At 43.2% G+C, this 19,585-nt stretch overlaps 1 protein-coding gene across 11 annotated transcripts in view; it reads left to right on the top strand.

Annotated features, from left to right (window-relative positions):
- LOC137219263 (histone H2B type 2-F) overlaps positions 1–17,868 on the top strand; it is a 73,052-nt gene extending 55,184 nt beyond the window's left edge. For 3 of the 11 annotated variants that reach the window (XM_067727576.1, XM_067727578.1, XM_067727575.1), the window contains 5 exons: positions 8,741–8,973; positions 10,310–10,361; positions 11,204–11,391; positions 15,040–15,273; positions 16,290–17,668. In XM_067727576.1, the coding sequence (XP_067583677.1) occupies positions 8,741–8,973; positions 10,310–10,361; positions 11,204–11,391; positions 15,040–15,273; positions 16,290–16,645 (1,063 nt within the window). In that variant the 3' untranslated portion in view covers positions 16,646–17,668. The other 8 variants (XM_067727580.1, XM_067727579.1, XM_067727577.1 and 5 more) reach the window with 7 other exon arrangements.
- The last annotated feature ends 1,717 nt before the right edge of the window (positions 17,869–19,585 follow it).

The following is a 19,585-nucleotide window of genomic DNA, read 5'->3' as shown; positions in this document are numbered from 1 at the left end:
GTTCCATGGTGACATTGATATTGAGCATTTTTATATGCTTATGTGACCTCTGTATATCTTCTTTGGTGTCTGTTCAGGTCTTTTGCCCATTATTTAATTGAATTGTATGTTTTCTTATTGTTGAGTTTTGAGAGTTCTTTGTGTATTTTGGGTAACAGTCCTTTATCATATATGTCTTTTTCAAATATTTTCTCCATGTCTGTGATTTTTCTTCTTACTCTCTTGACCATGTCTTTTGCAAAGCAGAAATTTTAAATGTTAAAACTTGGTATTATATCTAAAGAGTCAATACCAGCAACAGAAACCAACACACCATTGTAAAGCCATTATACCCCAATAAAGATGTTAAAATAAATAAATAAAAAGTAAAAAAAAAAAAAAAAGCAGTCATTACCAAACTCAAGATCATCTAGATTTTCTGTTGCATTATCTTCTAGGAGTTTCATAGTTTTGTGTTTTACATTTAGGTCTATGATCTATTTTGAGTTAATTTTTGTGAAGGGTATAAGGTCTGTATCTAGGTTCATTTTCTTTCCATGTGGATGTCCGATTGTTCGGCACCATTTGTTGAAAAGACTGTCTTTTCTCAATTATATTGCCTTTACTCCTTTGTCATAGATCAGTCAACTATATTTTTGTGGGTCTGTTTCTGGGCTCTCCATTTTGTTCTGTTGATTTGTCTATTCTTTCACCACTACCACACTTTCTTGATTACTATAGGTATATAGTAAGTCTTAACATTGGTAGTGTCTGTCCTCTGACTTTGTTCTTCTCCTTCAATATTATGTTGACTCTTCTGGTTCTTTCGCCTCTCCATGTAAACCTTAGAATCAGTTTGCCAATATCTACAAAATAACTTGCTTGAGATTTTGACTGTGATTGCCTTGGGTCTTTAAATGAAGTTGGGAAGAACTGACATCTTGACAATATTGCATTTTCCTATCCATGAATATGAAATATCTCTTCAGTTATTTAGTTCTTCTTTGATTTCCTTCCTCAGAGTTTTGTAGTTTTCCTCACATGGGTCTTGTACACATTTTGTTAGACTTATACCTAAATATGTCATTTTGGGGGGTGCTAATGCAAATGGTATTGTTTCAATTTCAAATTCCACTTGTACGTTGCTGGTATATAGGAAAGAAGCTGACTTTTGTATATTAACCTTGTATTCTGCAACCTTACTGTAATCACTTATTAGTTCCAAGAGTTTTTTGGTTGATCCTTTGAGATTTTCTACATAGACAATAATGTCATTGCAAACAAAGACAGTTGTATTTCTTCATTTCCATTCTGTAAACCTTTTATTTCTTTTCCCTATCTTATTGCATTAGCTAGGAATTCCAATATGATGTTGCAAAGGAGTGGTGAGAGGGGATAACCTTACCTTGTTTCTGATCTGAGTGGAAAAGCTTCTGGTTTCTTACTACTAAGTGTAATGTTAGTTATATGTTTTTTGTAGATATTCTTTATCAAGTTGAGAAAGTTTCTTTTTATTCCTATTTTGCTGGGAGGTTTTTTTTTTTTAATGATGAATAGGTGTTGGATTTTGTCAGATGCTTTTTTTTTGCATCTATTGATAAGATCATGTGATTTTTCTTCATTAACCTATTGATGTGATGAATTACATCAGGTGATTTTCAAATGTTGGAGCCAGCTTTGCATGCCTGGAATAAATCTCACTTGGTGTGTTGTATAATTCTTTTCATACATTGTTGACTTCAATTTGCTAATATTTTGCTGAGAATTTTTGCACCTATGTTCATGAAAGATATTGGTTTGTAGTTTTTTTCTTATAATGCCTTTGTCTGGTTTTGATATTAGGGTAATGTTAGCTTCATAGAATGAGTTAGAAAGTAGCTCCTCTGCTTCTATCTTCTGGAAGAGACTATGGAGAATTGGTATAATTTTTTCCCTAAATATTTGGTAGAATTCACTAGTGAACCCATCTGGGCCTGGTGCTTTCTGTTTTAGAAGGTTATTAATTATTGAATCAATGTCTTCAATAGATATAGTTCTATTCAGATTGTCTATTTCTTCTCGTATGAGTTTTGGCAGATTGTGTTTTTCAAGAAATTGGCCCATTTCATCTAGGTTATCAAATTTGTGGGATTAGAGTTATTCATAGTATTCCTTTATTATCCTTTTAATGTTCATGGGATCTATAATGATGTCCTCTCTTTCATTTCTGTTACTAGTAATTTGTGTCTTCTCTCTTAGTTAGCCTGGCCAGACGCTTATTGATTTTATTGATGTTTTCAAAAAAACAGCTTTTATGCAAAAAAATTACCTAGATACATTTTAATTGTTATTGTGATAAGAGCTGTTTATTATTTGGAAACTGGCTGAGAGTAGATAATAGACCTATAGAATCCAGCATAATAAATGTGTTTCAGAAAAGAGCCTTGTTTTAAAAGTAGAATTAGCTTTATTTATATCTCAGTGACCCCTGAAAGTCAGAATAGGATGCATGGTACTGATAAAGATACTAGGTTGGGAGTTTGAAGCCAAAATTTTTAATGATGGCTCTTCCACCAACCAATTATGGGGGTTCAGATATATCCCCCCTCAGCTTTATTGAGATATTTTTGACATATGTCAAATATCTCTCTTATTCTTTGTGAATGTCTTCATCTGTAAAATAAGATGAAGTCCCTTCCTGAACTAGTATTTTATACCTCTTGATGTTAAAGTGTCTGTTATCTTAGTAAATGCAGCCAAGACTGGGCCTTGGCCCCTGATGTATATCTGTGTGTTGTGTGTGTGTTTCTTACAAGGAACACTACGCTAATATTATATCCTGAGATAGAGCTGAAAGAGCAGATAGGAGAAGAAGCATCTTCTTAGTTGGAAAAAGAGAATAACAAGAAGAAGGATGGAGATGATGGCGCTGGGATGGGAACGGGTAGCCAAAGTTGGTGTGAATGAGAAAGTTAGAGGGAACTGAGTGTAAAAAATCCAGAAATGACAACATTGAAACTATTGGATCACTAAAAATAGTAATTAGTAAGAGTTTATTGTGCACATAAAAACAGTCATGAACTGGGAACTCTTAAACGGACAGTTAGAATGAGGCTCAGAAGTATATTGTTATAAGATAGCTTATATAGTAAGAATGCAGAGGCTGTTTATTATTTACAATGATTTGTTATAACATTAGCGTTTTCCTAATGATAGAGGTTTGGTTAAAACTGGCCACCTCATGCCAGTTTGGGGGAACAGCTTAAGTTTTGTTTATGATTTTCAAAGGCACTTACGAGATGCAGCCCAATGTAATTTTTTCTTGTTTTGCAGATTAGGTTGAGTTTAGCTTCAGTAATTTTCTTAATACTATAACCAAAGATTTCATTGTCATTATCTATTTTAAAATCTGTGTCATTATATATAGGAGTTCAGTCTCCATCATCTGAGTCAAACCAAAGAGTGCGAATAAAGAGTGAGTCCAGAACATGTCCTAAATCAAGTCCAGTACCATTAAGGTTTTCTATGCATAGGGACAGATTGCCAGCAATGAAGTTTACAGTGATTACAGGCCATCCTTTGGCTTCTGAAGCTTCCTCTCAATGGCAGATTAATTGGCCATCAGTATTAGCTGAATGGCCAAAGGATGGATACTAAATCTTTCTGTAAGGCCATTTTTCCTGTCATCCAAGTATGTGTAAAACCTGGTTCTAATATTAATTGAGAGTCTCCCTGAGCATTTTAGTGGCTACACTTAAATAATAATAACATAACAATCATTCTGATTAGTAAAGGAGGGTATGCATTGAATGGCGGACCTCAGTGGGTAGAGAAAATCCCTAACAGAAAAAGGAAAATGAGTTTGAATGTTTTGTGTTTGTAAAATTGCAATATCACAATAATTGTTATAAAAATAAGTCCTGGAAGAGAATGGGGAATCCAGCAGAATCATGTTCTGTGATCTTGGGTGTAAGCTGTCTACCTGATGTTGTCATCTGCTTTGAGGGAAGATTTTTTTTTTCCTGGAAATCTTTCATTTTAAGTCAGCTGAAGGTTGACAAGTTCAAGAGTCTGGTGGTGGTGCGGGGAGGCGTCTCCTCAGTTGAGAGACATGGATCCAAGTTTCAATATCCTGTAATTTAACTGCTGTGTGGGAAATTTAAAAAAACCTGGTAGGCCCCTTTCCATCAAGGTTCAAGTGGAGTTTTTCATTGATATCTCTTCCGGAATACCTAGTCTCCAGGTTCCAGTGTAAGGGATACAAAGTCCTCATGAGACCAAGGATCTCTGAAAGTCTCCTTGACCTGTTGACTGTAAGCTTTTGAATATTGTATTAGTGCCCTACAGTATTGGGTCGTATTAGAATTTACAAGGGTAGGATGTGCATGGGGTTCTCTTATCAAAGGCATGGGTTGTCCAGTGGTGATTTCACAAGGGTGTTAATTTATGTTTCCCAAAAGGTGTTGACCTCATTGTCATGAGGGCTGAGGGTAGCACTTTAGGCCAAGTATTCCTGTGTTTTCAGTCAGTGTTGCCAATTTAAATTTTAGAATGCCATTGGTACATTCAACTTCCATAAAGACTGAGGCTGATAAGGACAATGATAATGCCATAATGTTTGAATAACCTTGGTTAGTTGTTTTAAAACCTGTCTAGTGAAGTGAGTCCCTCTAATATTTGAAATTTCATTTGGGATTCCCCACAATGGAAAATCATTTTCTAATAATTTCTTGACTACAATGTTGGCATCAGCTTTCCAACATGGGAAAGCTTCTATTCCTCTAGACACACCATTACAAGTACATATTGATAGCCCCTAAAGGAGACAATTGAAAAAGTTTAATTGTAAATATTCAAATAGTCCAGACAGTGGGGGAGCAGCCCTTGGAGTTACATTAATGGTTTTACCCATGTTATATGATTGACAGTTTAAACATTGATTATAAACGTGTCTTGCTAATTTAGAACAACCATATCACTAATATTTTTTCATAATTTGAGTCATTTTGTCAATTCCATTGTGGGTAGTCTCGTAAAGTGCTTGCAAGAGTGGTAGTTTGAGAGATTCAGGAAGCACCAGACAGCCATTTGGGCCCTCTGCAAATCCTCTCTTTTATGTTAAATATTCGTCCTTCTTCATGACACTTTTGTATCTTTCAGCATCAGATACAATTTTTTGCCTATTACCCAAATTGTCTTAAGTAATCTGATTTGGCTCTACCGTGGACGGTAGGTTGTGGAAATTCAGGAAAAATGGCTATGTGCCATTTTATGGAGTTCATTTAAATTACAACGTTTTGGTAGCTTAGTAATTTCTTGAGCAGTAGCCTTAGCATGAAAGTCAGCCATCACATTTCCCTGGTATTCAGGGTCTGATCAGTGGGTATGAGCCTCAGTTTTTATGACAGCAACTTGTGAGGGCAATAACAGTGCAGAGAGGAGGTCAGCAACCTGAGGTCCATTTTTATAGGTGTATCACTGGACTTAAAAATCTTCTCTGTTCCCAGAGCATACCAAAGCCATGGACCACTCTGAAGACATACCTGCTATCAGTGTAGATATTTGCAGTTTTTTCTTTTGCCAATTCACAGGCTCAAGTGGGGTAGACAGTTCTGTAGGTTGAGCTGAATTAAACTGAGGAAGGGACTCCTCTTTCTAACAGCTCGTGTTGAGTAGTTACAGTATATGCAGCTTGACGTTCCCCTTCAGAATTTGTGGCATAGGAGCCACCAACACAGAGTACTAAATCTGGGTTGGCTAATAGGGTTTTCTGTAAAACTCATCTAGGAGTTAGATTTGGGGAGCCAAATTCAGCACCGTTGAGTCGCTCTCTGTCAGATAAGTGTAGGAAGGTAACAGGGTTTAAAGAGCGGCAGCAAAGAATGCTCAGATTAGGAGGCAGAAGTAGAGTCTCATGTTAATCTACTAGCTAAGAAATGGTGTGCACGCTCAATGTTTAGCAAACTGCCTACAACATGAGGAACCTGTAAATTTAATTCACTTCCCTGAACAAGTTTCCAGGAGGATCCCACAAAGGAATTTAAAGGCTGCAGCTACTTCCTTTAAACAATTTGGGTATGCCCGGGCCACTGGACCTAATTGTAGGCTATGGGTCTATTTTTTTCCTCCAGATTTTTGCATAAGAACTTCCAAAGCCTGATTATGACATTCCTAAACAAATAGCATGAAAGGTTTAGGGTAGTTGGCAGGTTGGGGGCCGGGGGGCGGGTCCCAATGCAGGAGGATTTTGTAAAGCCCGTTAGTTTCAGTAAAGCCTTTCTCATATTTTGTTTCCCAAGGAAGAGGTTCTTGAGTGTTATTTGTAGTCAATTCCTACATAGAGTGGAGTAGCTAACAAGGAAAAGTTAGGGACCCTGGCTTGTCAGTATCCTGCAGGTCTGAGGAAACCTCTAAGTTCTTAGTCATAGGTTGGGTTACTTGGGGTGGTACTTATCTTTCTGGAGACAGAAAGTGTCCTTTTAGAGATAAATCATGACCTAGGTAATGTACCTTTCCTTGTGAAAACTGAAGTGTATCTCACGAGGCCTTATGGCCTTTATAAGCCAGTCGTAACAAATATTTTGAATTAACTCCTGAGTTCTCTCTAGATGAGGAACACAGAAGTAAGTCATCTGCATATTGAAGTAGAATTTCTGAGATTTTGCAGTGTGCTTAAATCCTTAATGCATCTGAAGCAGCAGCAATAATAGTATTTTTCTGTACTTATATTACATTTGAGAAAGGCTTTTATACGTAATAGCTCATAAATGTTTACTGAATGTATAATTTGCTAGATACCATGTTAGGCACCTGGAATCAATAAGATCTGGTCTCGGGCTTCCCTGGTGGCACAGTGGTTGAGAGTCTCCTGCCGATGCAGGGGACGAGGGTTCGTGCCCTGGTCCGGGAGGATCCCACATGTCGCGGAGAGGCTGGGCCCATGAGCCGTGGCCGGTGAGCCTGTGCGTCTAGAGCCTGCGCGTCCAGAGCCTGTGCTCCGGAACGGAAGAGACCACAGCAGCGAGAGGCCCGCGTACCGCCCAAAAATAAATAAATAAATAAGATCTGGTCTCTTCCATGGAGAAACTCAAACCGGTGGGGAAGGAAAGTATACGAATAGATAGCTTCAACAGAACACTCTAACTGTTCTAACCTCTGGGTGTTTTGGAAGCCCAGATGAAAAGAGTGTAGGACAAGGCCATCTCTTCCTAAGAAGCTGTCACCCATTGAGATGAATTTCTGAAGACAATCCCATTTCACAGACCTCCGCACAAGTGAGTGCAGGGTCCTTCTTAAGGAAAGGGTTTTCTGCGTCAATGGAGAATCCATAGGCTCCCTGAGAGGACACTTAGAACAGGAACACAGGGAGAGATGAGTGGAGGTTTGCAAGCACTTCTCTTTTCCATTATTGAAGAACTGTTTACTGAGAGCCCCCTCTGTGTTTGCCTGTGTGCGTAAGATGAATAAAAAACTCCCAGCACTGAAAGAATTCTTAGCCTAGTAACCAGTATAGCTGCTTAATGACATGAGAATTGTTGGACAGAAATGTGAATAAGGTGTAGGGTGGGTTAAAAGGTTCAAAGGGGGTTTTATGCTACTTGACCTGCCCTGATCCCCATTCAGGCTCCTTCCAACACCTGGATTGCCTGTTCCAGACCAGCGACCCTGGGCCTCAGGCAGATTTTCGCTTCTCAGAAAACAAACACCTGTGCTTCCTGCTGGCACAATACAGACAACACTGCCTAAGTCTCCAAGAGAAAATGGTGAAATCAGAAGCCGTTGGTTCTGCTCTGGCACATCTGTAGAAACACAGAGGATGTCAAGTTGGTCTTATAAGTTCGCCATTACCAAAGTAATGAATGATAATCTGTCTTCATTTTGATAAGTTAAATGCTTTATAGGCTTTGCTCTACTCATCCCAACATTTAAAATAAATTTCAATCCTGACCGTATTTCTAAAAAGGCAAAGAAGCTAAATGACTCTCACTTTGCAGATAAAGAAACTGAGGCACAAAGTAGTAAAGTGACTTCTCAAGTTTGCGGTGGGAGGACAGGGTGCATTGGGCTTGCTGATTCCTGCTCATACATCTAACCTCTTTGCCTCCCTCAGGAACAAGATAAACTAAAACCTTCTCTTCTACTCTTCTATATAACAAATAGTAGTTATATTGGCCAAGATATCATAGGATTCTAAATTAATTCAGAACATTTTTTGGAGATCATATTTTTCAGATCATTCTTTTGAACCCTATGGGCAAAACTGTAGCTGTTACACTGGAGAATACAGAAGCAATAGTATATAGTGATTAAATTAAGGGCTTGAGGATGTCTTGCCAATCAAGCCTTGGCTGTCTATGGAAAAGGCACAGATAGGTCCATTCTGGTGAAAGAAGAATCCCGCTGCCTAGACAAGCGGTCTCTTCTCTCACATAATGATTTTCCTTTCAACTTTTCAATTAACACCTAGCTTTGTTTACTGTATTGAAATGGATTATAAGCTGAAGAGAGGGACTGGGGGCAGATTTTACAGTAGAATTAGAGAAGAAAGCCATTTTCAGAAGTATAGGGCAAGGGGAAAGATGATCTTAGCAGGGGTCTTTCACACAGAGAAACACATCATTCTCTTTACACATCATTCTCTTTACCACATTCCGGTCACTAAACACGTGCTAGAGTTCAGCGTGGAGGCTCTTTCGGTGAAATCCTCAAAGCACCTTCTGCTGAAGCGCCATAATCTATCAGTCACCCCCTTCCACCCTTAACTGTTTCTTTCCCGCCTTAGGAAATATTCCTTGATCCAGGATCAGGCTCGAGAGTTGACCCACCTGCGGGAAAAGATGAGGATTGGGAGGGCTGTCTCTTCCCTTCTCATCCAGCATGTCAAGAACACAGTGAAGACCTTTGAAGAGCTCCTCAGCAGTAATAAGATTGACTGCTACATGGAGCAGCATTTCCGTGAGCAGCTGGCCAAGGGCAGCCAGCTGGCAGAGAGCCTTGCCAGCAAGTTCAACACAGGTAATCTGGCCCCAGGCCTCAGGAGGGCCTTTAGTCCCTCCCAAGGACCTACGCTCACACAGGCCCACACTCATCCACGAGTGACTTTTCAATCTGGGGTCCTGCTTTGTAATCACCATCTTGGGGCCAGAGTCAGGACTGGCTGGTTAGGAGCAACAGAGCGGCACATGGGGTTGAGGATGCCATGATGATTACTTGCTCCTCCATCTCTCATGGAATGTGGCTGCTATGGCAGGAGGGATCAGTGGGGGGACAGCATTTATCTGAAACTAATTGAAAGAGAGGTGTAGTAGGGACAGCTGGTTGTCATGAAAAGAGCCCTAAACTAGGAATCTAAAGACTCTTGCTCTAGCCTGTATGTGATCATTACTAGTTCTGGACATACTCATATTCTTTTTGATATCTGTTTCCTCACCTAAAAAATTAGGTCAAATAATACCAGCCCCTAAAGTTTGCATGATTGTTCTTAGGACAAATAAACAATATTAATCAGAGTACTTCAAAAGAATGATAAAAGGGCTTCCCTGGTGGCGCAGTGGTTGAGAGTCCGCCTGCCGATGCAGGGGACACGGGTTCGTGCCCCGGTCCGGGAGGATCCCACACGCTGCGGAGCGGCTGGGCCCGTGAGCCATGGCCGCTGAGCCTGCGCATCCGGAGCCTGTGCTCCGCAACGGGAGAGGCCACCACAGTGAGAGGCCCGCGTACTGCAAAAAAAAAAAAAAAAAAAGAATGATAAAAGAATCATGCTGATTTGGTAATGATTTAGGCGCTCTGTGTATTCGTACCTTTAGTGGAATATTTATTTCAGGAGCCTTTTACGTAGAATATTGCCTGGAGACCTGAGGGCGCATAGTAAGAGCAGGCTTGAGGCCACTGTGCAGGCTCCTGGTGGCAGATGCAGAGGTGGGACAGGGATTTCTGTCACCTCTACAGAGGCAGGAGTAGGTTCTGCATGAAAGCTGTGATGGGACACACAGACACGGGACTGGGAACCAGCCTTGTGGCAGGACTTGGAGACTCTGGCCGGAGTGGTCCAGAGGCCAGCTGGACAAGTATCCCATGACCTGTGGGAAAAGAGACATTTTCAGCTTTTTACTCTGATTCAGGGCAGAGCGAGTAGAGATGATGATCTTCACGGTGGGTTCAGGAAAGTCTGCCAGACAAGTTCTCTAAAGACTCCACCCAGTGTCTCCTGAGAAAATTCAGAGTATCCTGGACTTGAGAGTCAAGCAGCTATGTGTCTCTGATCCCAGAGGGAGAACCCAGTGTGTGTTTGTATTTGGTAAATGAGAGCTGTTTAAATTATGACTGATCCTTTTTTAAATTTGCTTTTCAGATGACTGTATAAGTAAGAAGAATCAAAGAGAACAGGTGCTGCGGGACCTCAGGTAAGTCCAAATTTTCAGGGGCTATGAAAGATATAATCTGGTAGAGGATCCAGAGCGAAGGCCAGAAGATCAAAGGAGCAGGAGCGCTCACCCTCCGTAAAAACCAAACAGCTGATTATACCATTACACCATTATGTATCCTGAGCGACAACGTGGTCTCATTTCCTATTTTTTTAATTTATTTTTCTTTTGGTTCCCAGTCTCGTATTAATTCACTAATTTAGTAATATAGAGCTGCTCTAGCCTAACTCTCCAGTCTTAGGAGTCTCCTGTACTCCCAGGAATCACCTCTGATTTCCCCTAGATCTTTAAAAACTGGAGTGAGATTATACCTGATATCTTCAAGTGTGACCCAGCGAGTGCTGGCAGGTGTTAAATGGCTACAAATTTTCTTTGAAAGAAAAAAGATTTATACTATAAATATGACATAGATAGATTTATACTGTGTATAACTATACTTAGGGAAGGAGGTCTAGAAACTACAAGACACCCAGAAGGCAACATTGCCTCAGGAAGCAGTTTTAAATACTATTCAGTGGATTATGTCACAGAGTATGTTGAAATCTTACGGGCCTGTGGGTGTCTTGTGAAGGAACCATTAAGTGTTGAAGAGCCTGACGGGTCTTCTCTCTTTCTCAGGATGTTTGTGGCCAAGGCACTGGACACTGTTGTTCTCTCCTGCCTCCCAACTCTCTACCCCCAAATGGAAATGGATTGTTTGGCTTCTTCCCTAAAGGAACAGTCTCCTTGACTCCTGGGGCCTCCCCTGTGAGCCCCCAGGTCAATACAGCTGTGGTGTTCGGGTGACTTTCACTTTTCCTTCTGTCTTTCTTACCCCCTAGTATCTTAAGGGAGTTGCAGAAGAAGGGTAAAATGACAGAAGTCCTAGAGACCAAGCAGGATGCCCGGCCCCAGACTAGGCCCCAGACCCACTCCAGCAGCCATGCCCAGTCCGCTGCCCATCGCTCCCCTAGCAGCACCTCTCCGCTGTTTGATGAGCAGGAAGTGCGCCCTGCAGTGGATGTGGCCAGTAAGTATGCAGAGAGCCTCCAGTTTCTGGGTGCTCGCTTATTTGTCTAGGCCAAGCGGAGGCATCTTGGCAGCCAGACCCTGCAGATCCACTGTGATGCACCTGGTTGAGCACAGGCCTGGGACTCAGTGCTGAGCACAGGCCCCAAGGGTGTCAGATAGCTTTTCTCCATTCCCAGTCCCCGACGTCGTCAGCCACCAGACCCCATCAGGCACATACATGGTATTGGACTTGAGGGGAGGGGTCGTGAATTGGGGACGGGAGGGGACAGATGCTCCTCATCACTGCAACACAGTCACGTCATGTTTCAGACTATGGATGCAAATATCATTAACATTGGGCCTCTGATCTTGGACTCTTTTGGGTAAACAGCCACAGTTCCTATTTTCTATTCACCACTAAATATTCTTTATCATTTGTGGATTTACAGATCCCACTCATCATTCTAATAATTCAGCTGTAATATCCTCTAAACCATCAGTAACTGGGACTGGCTGAATCCATCACCAGCATGCCCCTCTCCAGAATTCCCCAAGGAGGGCTCTTAGGCAGCCTTGCTAGGGATAGGAGGAGGAGAGTAAGTTTAAAATCAAACCTTCGTTTTCTCCTGCTAAGCCTTCTCTTTATTTTCCCTGCTGAGAAAAGCATTTGAATATTTAGGCAACTGTATGAGTCAGATTTTGGTGTGAACAACCAGGGACCAGGAAACCATCCTTAGTCCCTGGCTATATCTGGGTTTTTTTTTTTTGCTTTTTTTGTTGTTTTCTTGTTTTTACCTGAACTGACTGTTTTAGGCATGAATAAGCCATAATGGGTTTTGACCTGGTACTATTCCTGTTTCTTATTTTACCCTGAGAAGCAAGGCAGCATAATGTTTCCTCACAAGTATAGCAGCCAAGGGAAGACAGGAAGTACACCTTTATTGAGCACCTGTTATGCGTATATTATTGACCACTACACATATGTTGCTTCATTTAATCGGGACAGCAGTCCTCTTAAGTTGGTGCTGGTGTTCTGATTTTACAGCACAGCTAAGGACACTGAGGCTTGGTGAAGTAAAGGAACCTACTGAAGACAGCCCAGCTTGGGGTAACGTTCACTGTGAGCCTGCCTGACCCTAACGCTTAGACTGTCCACTGAACGGCAGCCTCAGCATTCAGGGACCAAGCAGGGAGGGAGTCACTCCGTCGCACACCTCTTTCTCTAGGCTTCTGGGGCGAGGGTTTTCCCACATTCCACTCTTTCTGCCCCTATGCCCCACACAAAGGCCTAGCCTCTGCAAAGGAGACAAGACCCTAGACACATTGCACTTGCACCCATGAATTTGTAAATGAATGGGGTGCCCTTGATGTGTGTGTGACATCATCCAAGGGCCTATGGGAGTTTTGAGTGCATCCTTGGACTCAGCTGCCCATAGGCACTTGGTTCCACCTCAGCGCTGCCCTGAGGGACAGCAGGAGAAAGGCAAATACACCTTCTCCTTACCTGAAATTCCTGCCACTACTTGTAAGAATGGCCACATTTAAAATGTGGCTGCTGGAGTGGCACTCTCAAAGTATTGGCCTTATTTTCTGTTATTCCTATCTTTTCAGAGGGAGACTGAAGCCCTTCTTTTTCCCATCTGAAGTCATTATTTTCTCAGAGGGGCAATGGCTTATCACTGCTCCTTCTTTGCTTTTGGGGTCAAAATGTCTAGGGTAGTTACCAAATGGTGTGTGGCAGCTTCACCGTGAGGCTGAATTCCTCTCACAGGAGGCTCTTCTCTGCTGCTTTCCACATGTCGTGTAGGGCACACTCCCTGTGTTGTGTGGCCAGGGGAGAGTGGGACAAGAAACGCTGATCACTGTTAACTGACAGACTTGAACCCTCCTACGCTCTCAGCTGAGAGTAAGTTGATTTTCTGGGGAGGGGATAAAGGGGCTTTGAAAGGGGTTGGGAATCACATTTTGATTGAGTTCCTACTTTAAGTGAGGCTCTGAACTGAAGGCTTTCCTCTTTATTTCACTGTGATGTTAATTACATCTGGTATTATGTAAACTGGGGAAGGATACTGACTTAAGTAGGCAGTTCCCTAGAGGAACTTGGCTTGGTTGAGGGAAATAGAACTTCACTCCTCCCTGCTTAGAGGAGAAACCCGACTACTCTGTGGACCTTGATAATAATCCTTGAAAGGGGCGACTCTTGAACTTTTCTCTGAATTATGGCCCTGCCACCTAGCCAGGTTTTTTTCTAAAGGGAGCCAGCAAAGGACATGATGATGTTCTCGTAGGATCATTGAGCTGTAAGATACCGTATATTGTTTGGTTCTACAATCCCCCATGCAGAAATACCCAGGTCATTCTTTGGACGGGAGCCAGACAATCAGCTATATTTAAGAATTATTTTTACAGTCTCATGAGCCATTCTGGGTGGGATGCAACTCACCACTTGCTTTCCTCAGACACTCCTTCAGCCTCAGAAGGCATCCAGAGTAAGCTGAGGCAGGAGGAGTGGAAGCCACCCGTCTAGGTTTTCTGCGCATCCGCCGGAAGTAGAGACAATTTTCCCTTCCTCACCCTCTTCCAACAGCCCCAGTACAGAACAACCCCAGGAAGGACTAGCTGCTCTGTTGCTGGCAAGAGCATAGACTGTTGGGTGAGTGGATCACCTGTTCACAGACCAGCAAATTGCTTCATCTCCTTAGTCTCATGACTTACACGATTGGCAATGAGTCCTGCTGTTGGAGGACACATTTCTGAAGTACCTCCCTGGGAACATTCCAGCATTTTGGGGATCATAGAGGGAGCTAGGAGAGGGGCCCCTGTACTTTTCCTGCATGTGCACTGTGACCCTCAGACACTACATCTAACAACTACTTCTTGATATCATAGGCCAGGAATGCCAGTAACCTTGGGGTGAAATTTATGGTCCTTGAGAAATGAGTTTTCAGCTGATACTCAGTACTAGGCTGGGGGTCACTGATATCCACCTTAGTCTTCATTCCACGAATTACTGCATTCGTTTTCTAAGGCTGCTGTAACAAAATATCACAAACTGGATGTTAAAAACAACAGCAGGGGCTTCCCTGGTGGCGCAGTGGTTGAGAGTCCGCCTGCGGATGCAGGGGACACGGGTTCGTGCCCTGGTCCGGGAGGATCCCACGTGCCACGGAGCGGCTGGGCCCGTGAGCCGTGGCTGCTGAGCCTGCGCGTCCGGAGCCTGTGCTCCGCAACGGGAGAGGCCCGCGTACCGCAAAAACAAACAAACAAAACAAAACAAAAATAAAAACAACAGCAATTTGTTCTCTCACAGTTCTGGAAGCTAGGAGTCTGAAATCAAGGCATCAACAGGCCATGCTCCCTTTTCCTTGCCTCTCCCTGACTTCTGGTGGTTGCGGGAAGCATCCTTTGCCTTGAAGATGCGTCAGTCCCATTTCTGCCTCCACTGTCATGTGGTCTTCTCCCCTGTGTATCAGTCATGTTGGATTCAGGGTCCACCCTAATCCAGTATCATCTCATCTTAAGTAATTATATCCATAAAGGTCACAGTCTGAGGTTCCAGGTAGACATGAATTTTTGGAGGATACTATTCAACCCAGTATAATTATTTTTAAAACACTTCATTTCTGACTTCTCTGTTTGTTTCTCACTCATATTCCTTTCTGGACAGATGAGAGCCCAGCCACTCCTGCTGATTCAGGTTCATTGCCCAGCAACCATTCAGAAGCCATGTCTGCTCAGCCCTTCTATCCTTTGAGTGGCACCACACAACTGAGTGGGACACCAGACCCTGGGCTTCACGGCAGCAGTGGCCCATGGGACGAGATGAGGCCTCAGAAGATGAATGCATCTGGGAACCTATCCTCCTTCTCCTCTTTATACCAGCCCAACTCCAAGCCCTCTGGTAAAACACAAAGGAGCAGTTGGTGAAATAGAGCCCATTGACAGGAATGATACATTCCTTTCCTGGCCAGATGGTTTTTTGTTCCTCTGTTAGACCCTGGCTCACAGAAAATGGGTGAGAAGATGAAAGGCAACATCCCGTGGGTCAGCCAGAGAATGAAGTCCCAGCTCAGTGTTGGTCCTTTCTATGTGCCTCTCCCATTTCCCCTACCTAGGGACTTACTCTGGGCAGGACAATAAAGGAAGGCACTCTGAGGCACTCTGTAGGGAGGTTGAGTTGCCTCACATTTGTGTGTTCCCTTCCATGGGGAAGGTAGGTCTTCCTTAGGTCAAGAGCTATTGCAGGATGGGAGACTATTTCTACACACACACACACACACACACACACACACACACACACTCTTTGTATACAACTATAAGCCAGTCCTGCCTCTCAAACTTTGCCATTGGGTTTGGAGCCAGGCATCTGGCACCCAGTGGCTAGGGGTTCAGCTGTGTAGAGGAATGCCTTGAAGCAGCTCAGTTTCTGGGATGCAGACAGTGTAACAATACAACATTTGAAATTCTCAGAGAAAAAGCTGGCCCTAAGCAAGATGTCCTGGTGGATGAAGCTAATTTTGGTCTTTCTACCCTTTCCTTTGTGCATCTTTTTCTCTCCTTGAAGGTGTTCCTTTCTCTCACTCCTCCTTCAGGTCCTGATACCTCCCCAGGCTCTTCCTTGTCACTTCTCACCAAAGGAAAACACTCAGTGTCACTCATTATTCACAGCCTGATCTAATTTCATCTCCACTTACCTTAGTCTTTCTGTCAGTGAGTGGATGTGATTGAGAGCCCAGGAGCTCTTTAAACGAAGTTGCCTGGTGTTTCCTGGGTGCCCAGGTGTGAGGAGGAAGTTGACGGAAGTATAGATATGGGCAGGGATCTTGCAGGGGGACCCTGGGCAGAACCCCCTACCTGCCCATGAGTGACAGCCTTCCCCATTTCCTACCTCTCCCATGTCTTGGTGGTACGCAACAGGGGCCGACCTGCTGGAAAAGAATCTTGTTGAGATCCAGAACCTGCGCCAGCGCCTGGAGGAATCCATATTCATCAATGACCGCCTGCGGGAGAGGCTGGAATATGTGCTCAGCAAAGCTCACCAAGGAAAAAGTAAGAAAAGTCACCAAAACCTCCTGGTTCTGTCCACATCTAAGAGTCTCAAGAGGGCATATAGGTTTGCAGTTATAAAACACATTGGTGTGCAGTACTCCACTCTTCCTCACAGTCAGCCCAGAGAGGGAAGCAGGACAGGCACTATTGTCCCTACTTTACAAATACTGACCCCAAGTGGCCTGCCCCAGGCAGGGCTAGTTTTCATCCTCAGGGCTGTCTGATGTGATGCCCATTCTTGTGACTCCCTATACTACCTGGTGCTGCCCCTGGGCTTGTGGCCTGACTGTCAAATGATAGAGCGAAGGCTTCCATGGTGCCCACTTCAGCAGAGGGAGGACCACATCCCACCTTCATGTTACTACCACATGCCTTGGATAGCACCTGCCACTCCCCCGCCCCATGCAAGTGGCCCGTATTTCCACACTTTCCACCCAGATGTTCTCGCTGGAAGACCAGTACTTCCCATTCCTTCTCCCTTGTCAGGATCAGAAAAAAGGTGACCAGAGCCCCTACAACATCACAGCAGCAGCCAATTAGGGGGAAAGACCCTGTTCTACAACTGCAGCCATTGACATGAGTGTGTGGCCCATCATGGACTCAGCCACATCATACTATTGTCCCAGTGCATGAGGCTCCCAGGTTTTCTGTTTGACTAGGGCTGAAACTTTGGTGAATGCAAGGAACTATATCTTTGAAAGAATCTGTTACCCAAATGTGTGACTTGACTGGGTTTTTGTTATTCCCTGAGAAAGCATCCACCTTTGGCTTCCATGGTTAGAACCCAGAGTCCATGCCTCAGCTCTACAACAAGAAAAGGGCCTTCAGGGAAGCCAGCTGGAGTTTTCAGGTCACTTCCATATTCCTCCTTTCCACAGCAATACTCTGCTGCAGAATCAAAGAGAAGAGGGTAGAGAGTACAAAAATTGCCCAGACCCACACAGCCCAATCTAGATAAGGCTGCTTCTTATGAGATCCCACCTACAAGTCCCTAGACTCACAAGCTCTAATTGTGAATAGCACTGAGAAATTCACATTTCATATATAAATCCCTTCTCCCATCTTTGCAGATAACCAGAGGGTCACTGGCTGTGAACTGAATACCAGCTTGGTGTCTATTTCTCTCCCTTTCCCATTTCCAGCTGAGTGTAAATGAGGAGGGGAAAGAATGTCAGTTTCTGTCTGGAGCAGTCAGTGAAGAGAGTACCCTAAGTCCCTCCAGACTTCATTGCAGCTCTGTCTCTCCCTCCCTAGGAACTGCACAGCCAGCTCCAGATATCTCCCTTGCAACCCCTCATTCATACACTGAGAGTCACTATTCTGCCTCTGGTAAGGACATCTTGTGACATGACAGCAGGAGGGTCTAGAGATATGTTCTCCAGATTTTCCAGCCCTATCCAACAGCATTCGTGGATGTAAACTTGGAGGCATCAGATGTTACCTTTAAATGAATGGATCAATTTAATAAATTATTATTTAAAACTTGTTTACACGTATTTATTGAGTGTCTATAAAAAGTAAAATTTGGGCAGGAAAGAATAAAACCCAGAATGGCCTGAAATTCATAGCAAAGGTTAAAGGAAAAAATACATTTTCTCTATTAGCTATCTCTATTTCAGAGAACTAGACCAGAAAGGCCGATGCTGGGAAAATGTTGGAGCTATTAAGAGTGGGGCCGTGGGACTCCTTGACCCCCATTACATGCTTGGAAAGAACAGAAAAACTATCACGTGAAAATATAGTAGCATAAAATCTGAACGTTTATAATGAAGACCATTTACCAGACCCGGGTGCACTCCCTTCAACAGAATGACAGAAGCTGCTTCTCAAAGTCATGAAGATCAGAGTTGCCTCAAGCCTGGAAAATAGCAGTTGTCCAATTTTCAGAAAGGTAGAAATAATATATTTCAATATATATAGAAGAGTAAATTTTATTTTGATCTTTTTCAAACTAAGAATGGATTGGTATTAATTAGATGACATGTAAGCACATAGAAAAGATGGGCACTGATAAGCAGAATGGGTTCACCAAGAGCAAGTTAAGCCATATTGATAACTTAGCAGGTCAGAAGAATGCCCAGAGAGCTGAGTCAAGGATAAAAGTTAGGCCCATGTGCTCTATATTGGTCATGGCATAACTCGGTTTTAAGAGAACTTCTAGTTGCCAACTAAGAGACATAGTTTTGCTAGTTTTCAGAGGATGACAGAGTATTTCATGAAAAAAGGTACATGAGAAGAAAAGATTCTGAATACAGGCTCATCAAATATTGGAACAGCTGCCATGTGGAAATGAAATTAGACTATGGAGTTAGAGGGCAGAGTGAACACCAGTGGGTGAAAGTGACGTGAAGGCCAAGGTGGACTTGATGATGAGAGCCATTTCTACCAACTAGAACTGTCCAATGACAGAAGTAGCGTGCCTCATAGTGGAGAGAGCTCTCTGTCCTTGGAAGTATTCAAGACCAGAGTACATGTTTCCTCATGGAGAATGTCTGAGAGTGAATCCTTGAAAGGAGAACTTGCTGAGATAGATGCCTAAGGCACAATCCAACTGTAAGGTTCTATGATTCTTTAATCGATATTCACGGCTTGGTCTTTTAAATAGTTCTATTGCATAGTTTTTATGTGCTTGTCTTTACTGGATGCTACCTTTCTCAGTAGGTTATCGCAAAGGCACTCACACCATCTCAATAGCTCTCTTCAACCCCTGTCAACCTCCCACAAATAAACCCAGCACATCTCCTGATGCCTCGGTACTAAGCTCAGTTTCCCTGAATTTAGGTGCCACTCTTATTTCTCTGAACCCAGATAAGTGCAGGTCACCCCAGGGGCCATTATATGGCCCTAGCTCACCTCAGATACCAATAGTGATGCTTCCTTCCACCTTTGCTTTAGATCTCAATATCAGTGTGGGTGTGACTGGGCTCACCTTCCAGCTGACTGCTTTGCAGTGATGAGAACCCAAATTCCCCTTCCTTTACCCCTTTCCAACCTGGGCTCACCAGAACACTCCAAGGAGATGGAATTCCTGAGGAGGCTCTGCTATCCTCTCAGTCCCAGCTTCAAGGGCTCAAATGGAAGGTAGAGCAAAAGAAGGTGGAGTGATAGTAGCTTTCATAGAACTGGAAGGAGAAGCAACAGGAGAACTTGTTTTTCCAGGATGA

This window comes from Pseudorca crassidens, chromosome 2, assembly GCF_039906515.1.
Source record: "Pseudorca crassidens isolate mPseCra1 chromosome 2, mPseCra1.hap1, whole genome shotgun sequence".
In the NCBI taxonomy this organism is placed as follows: Eukaryota; Metazoa; Chordata; class Mammalia; order Artiodactyla; family Delphinidae; genus Pseudorca; species Pseudorca crassidens.
The sequence above is the reverse complement of the archived record's forward strand: the minus strand, read 5'-3'. Positions and strand labels throughout refer to the sequence as shown.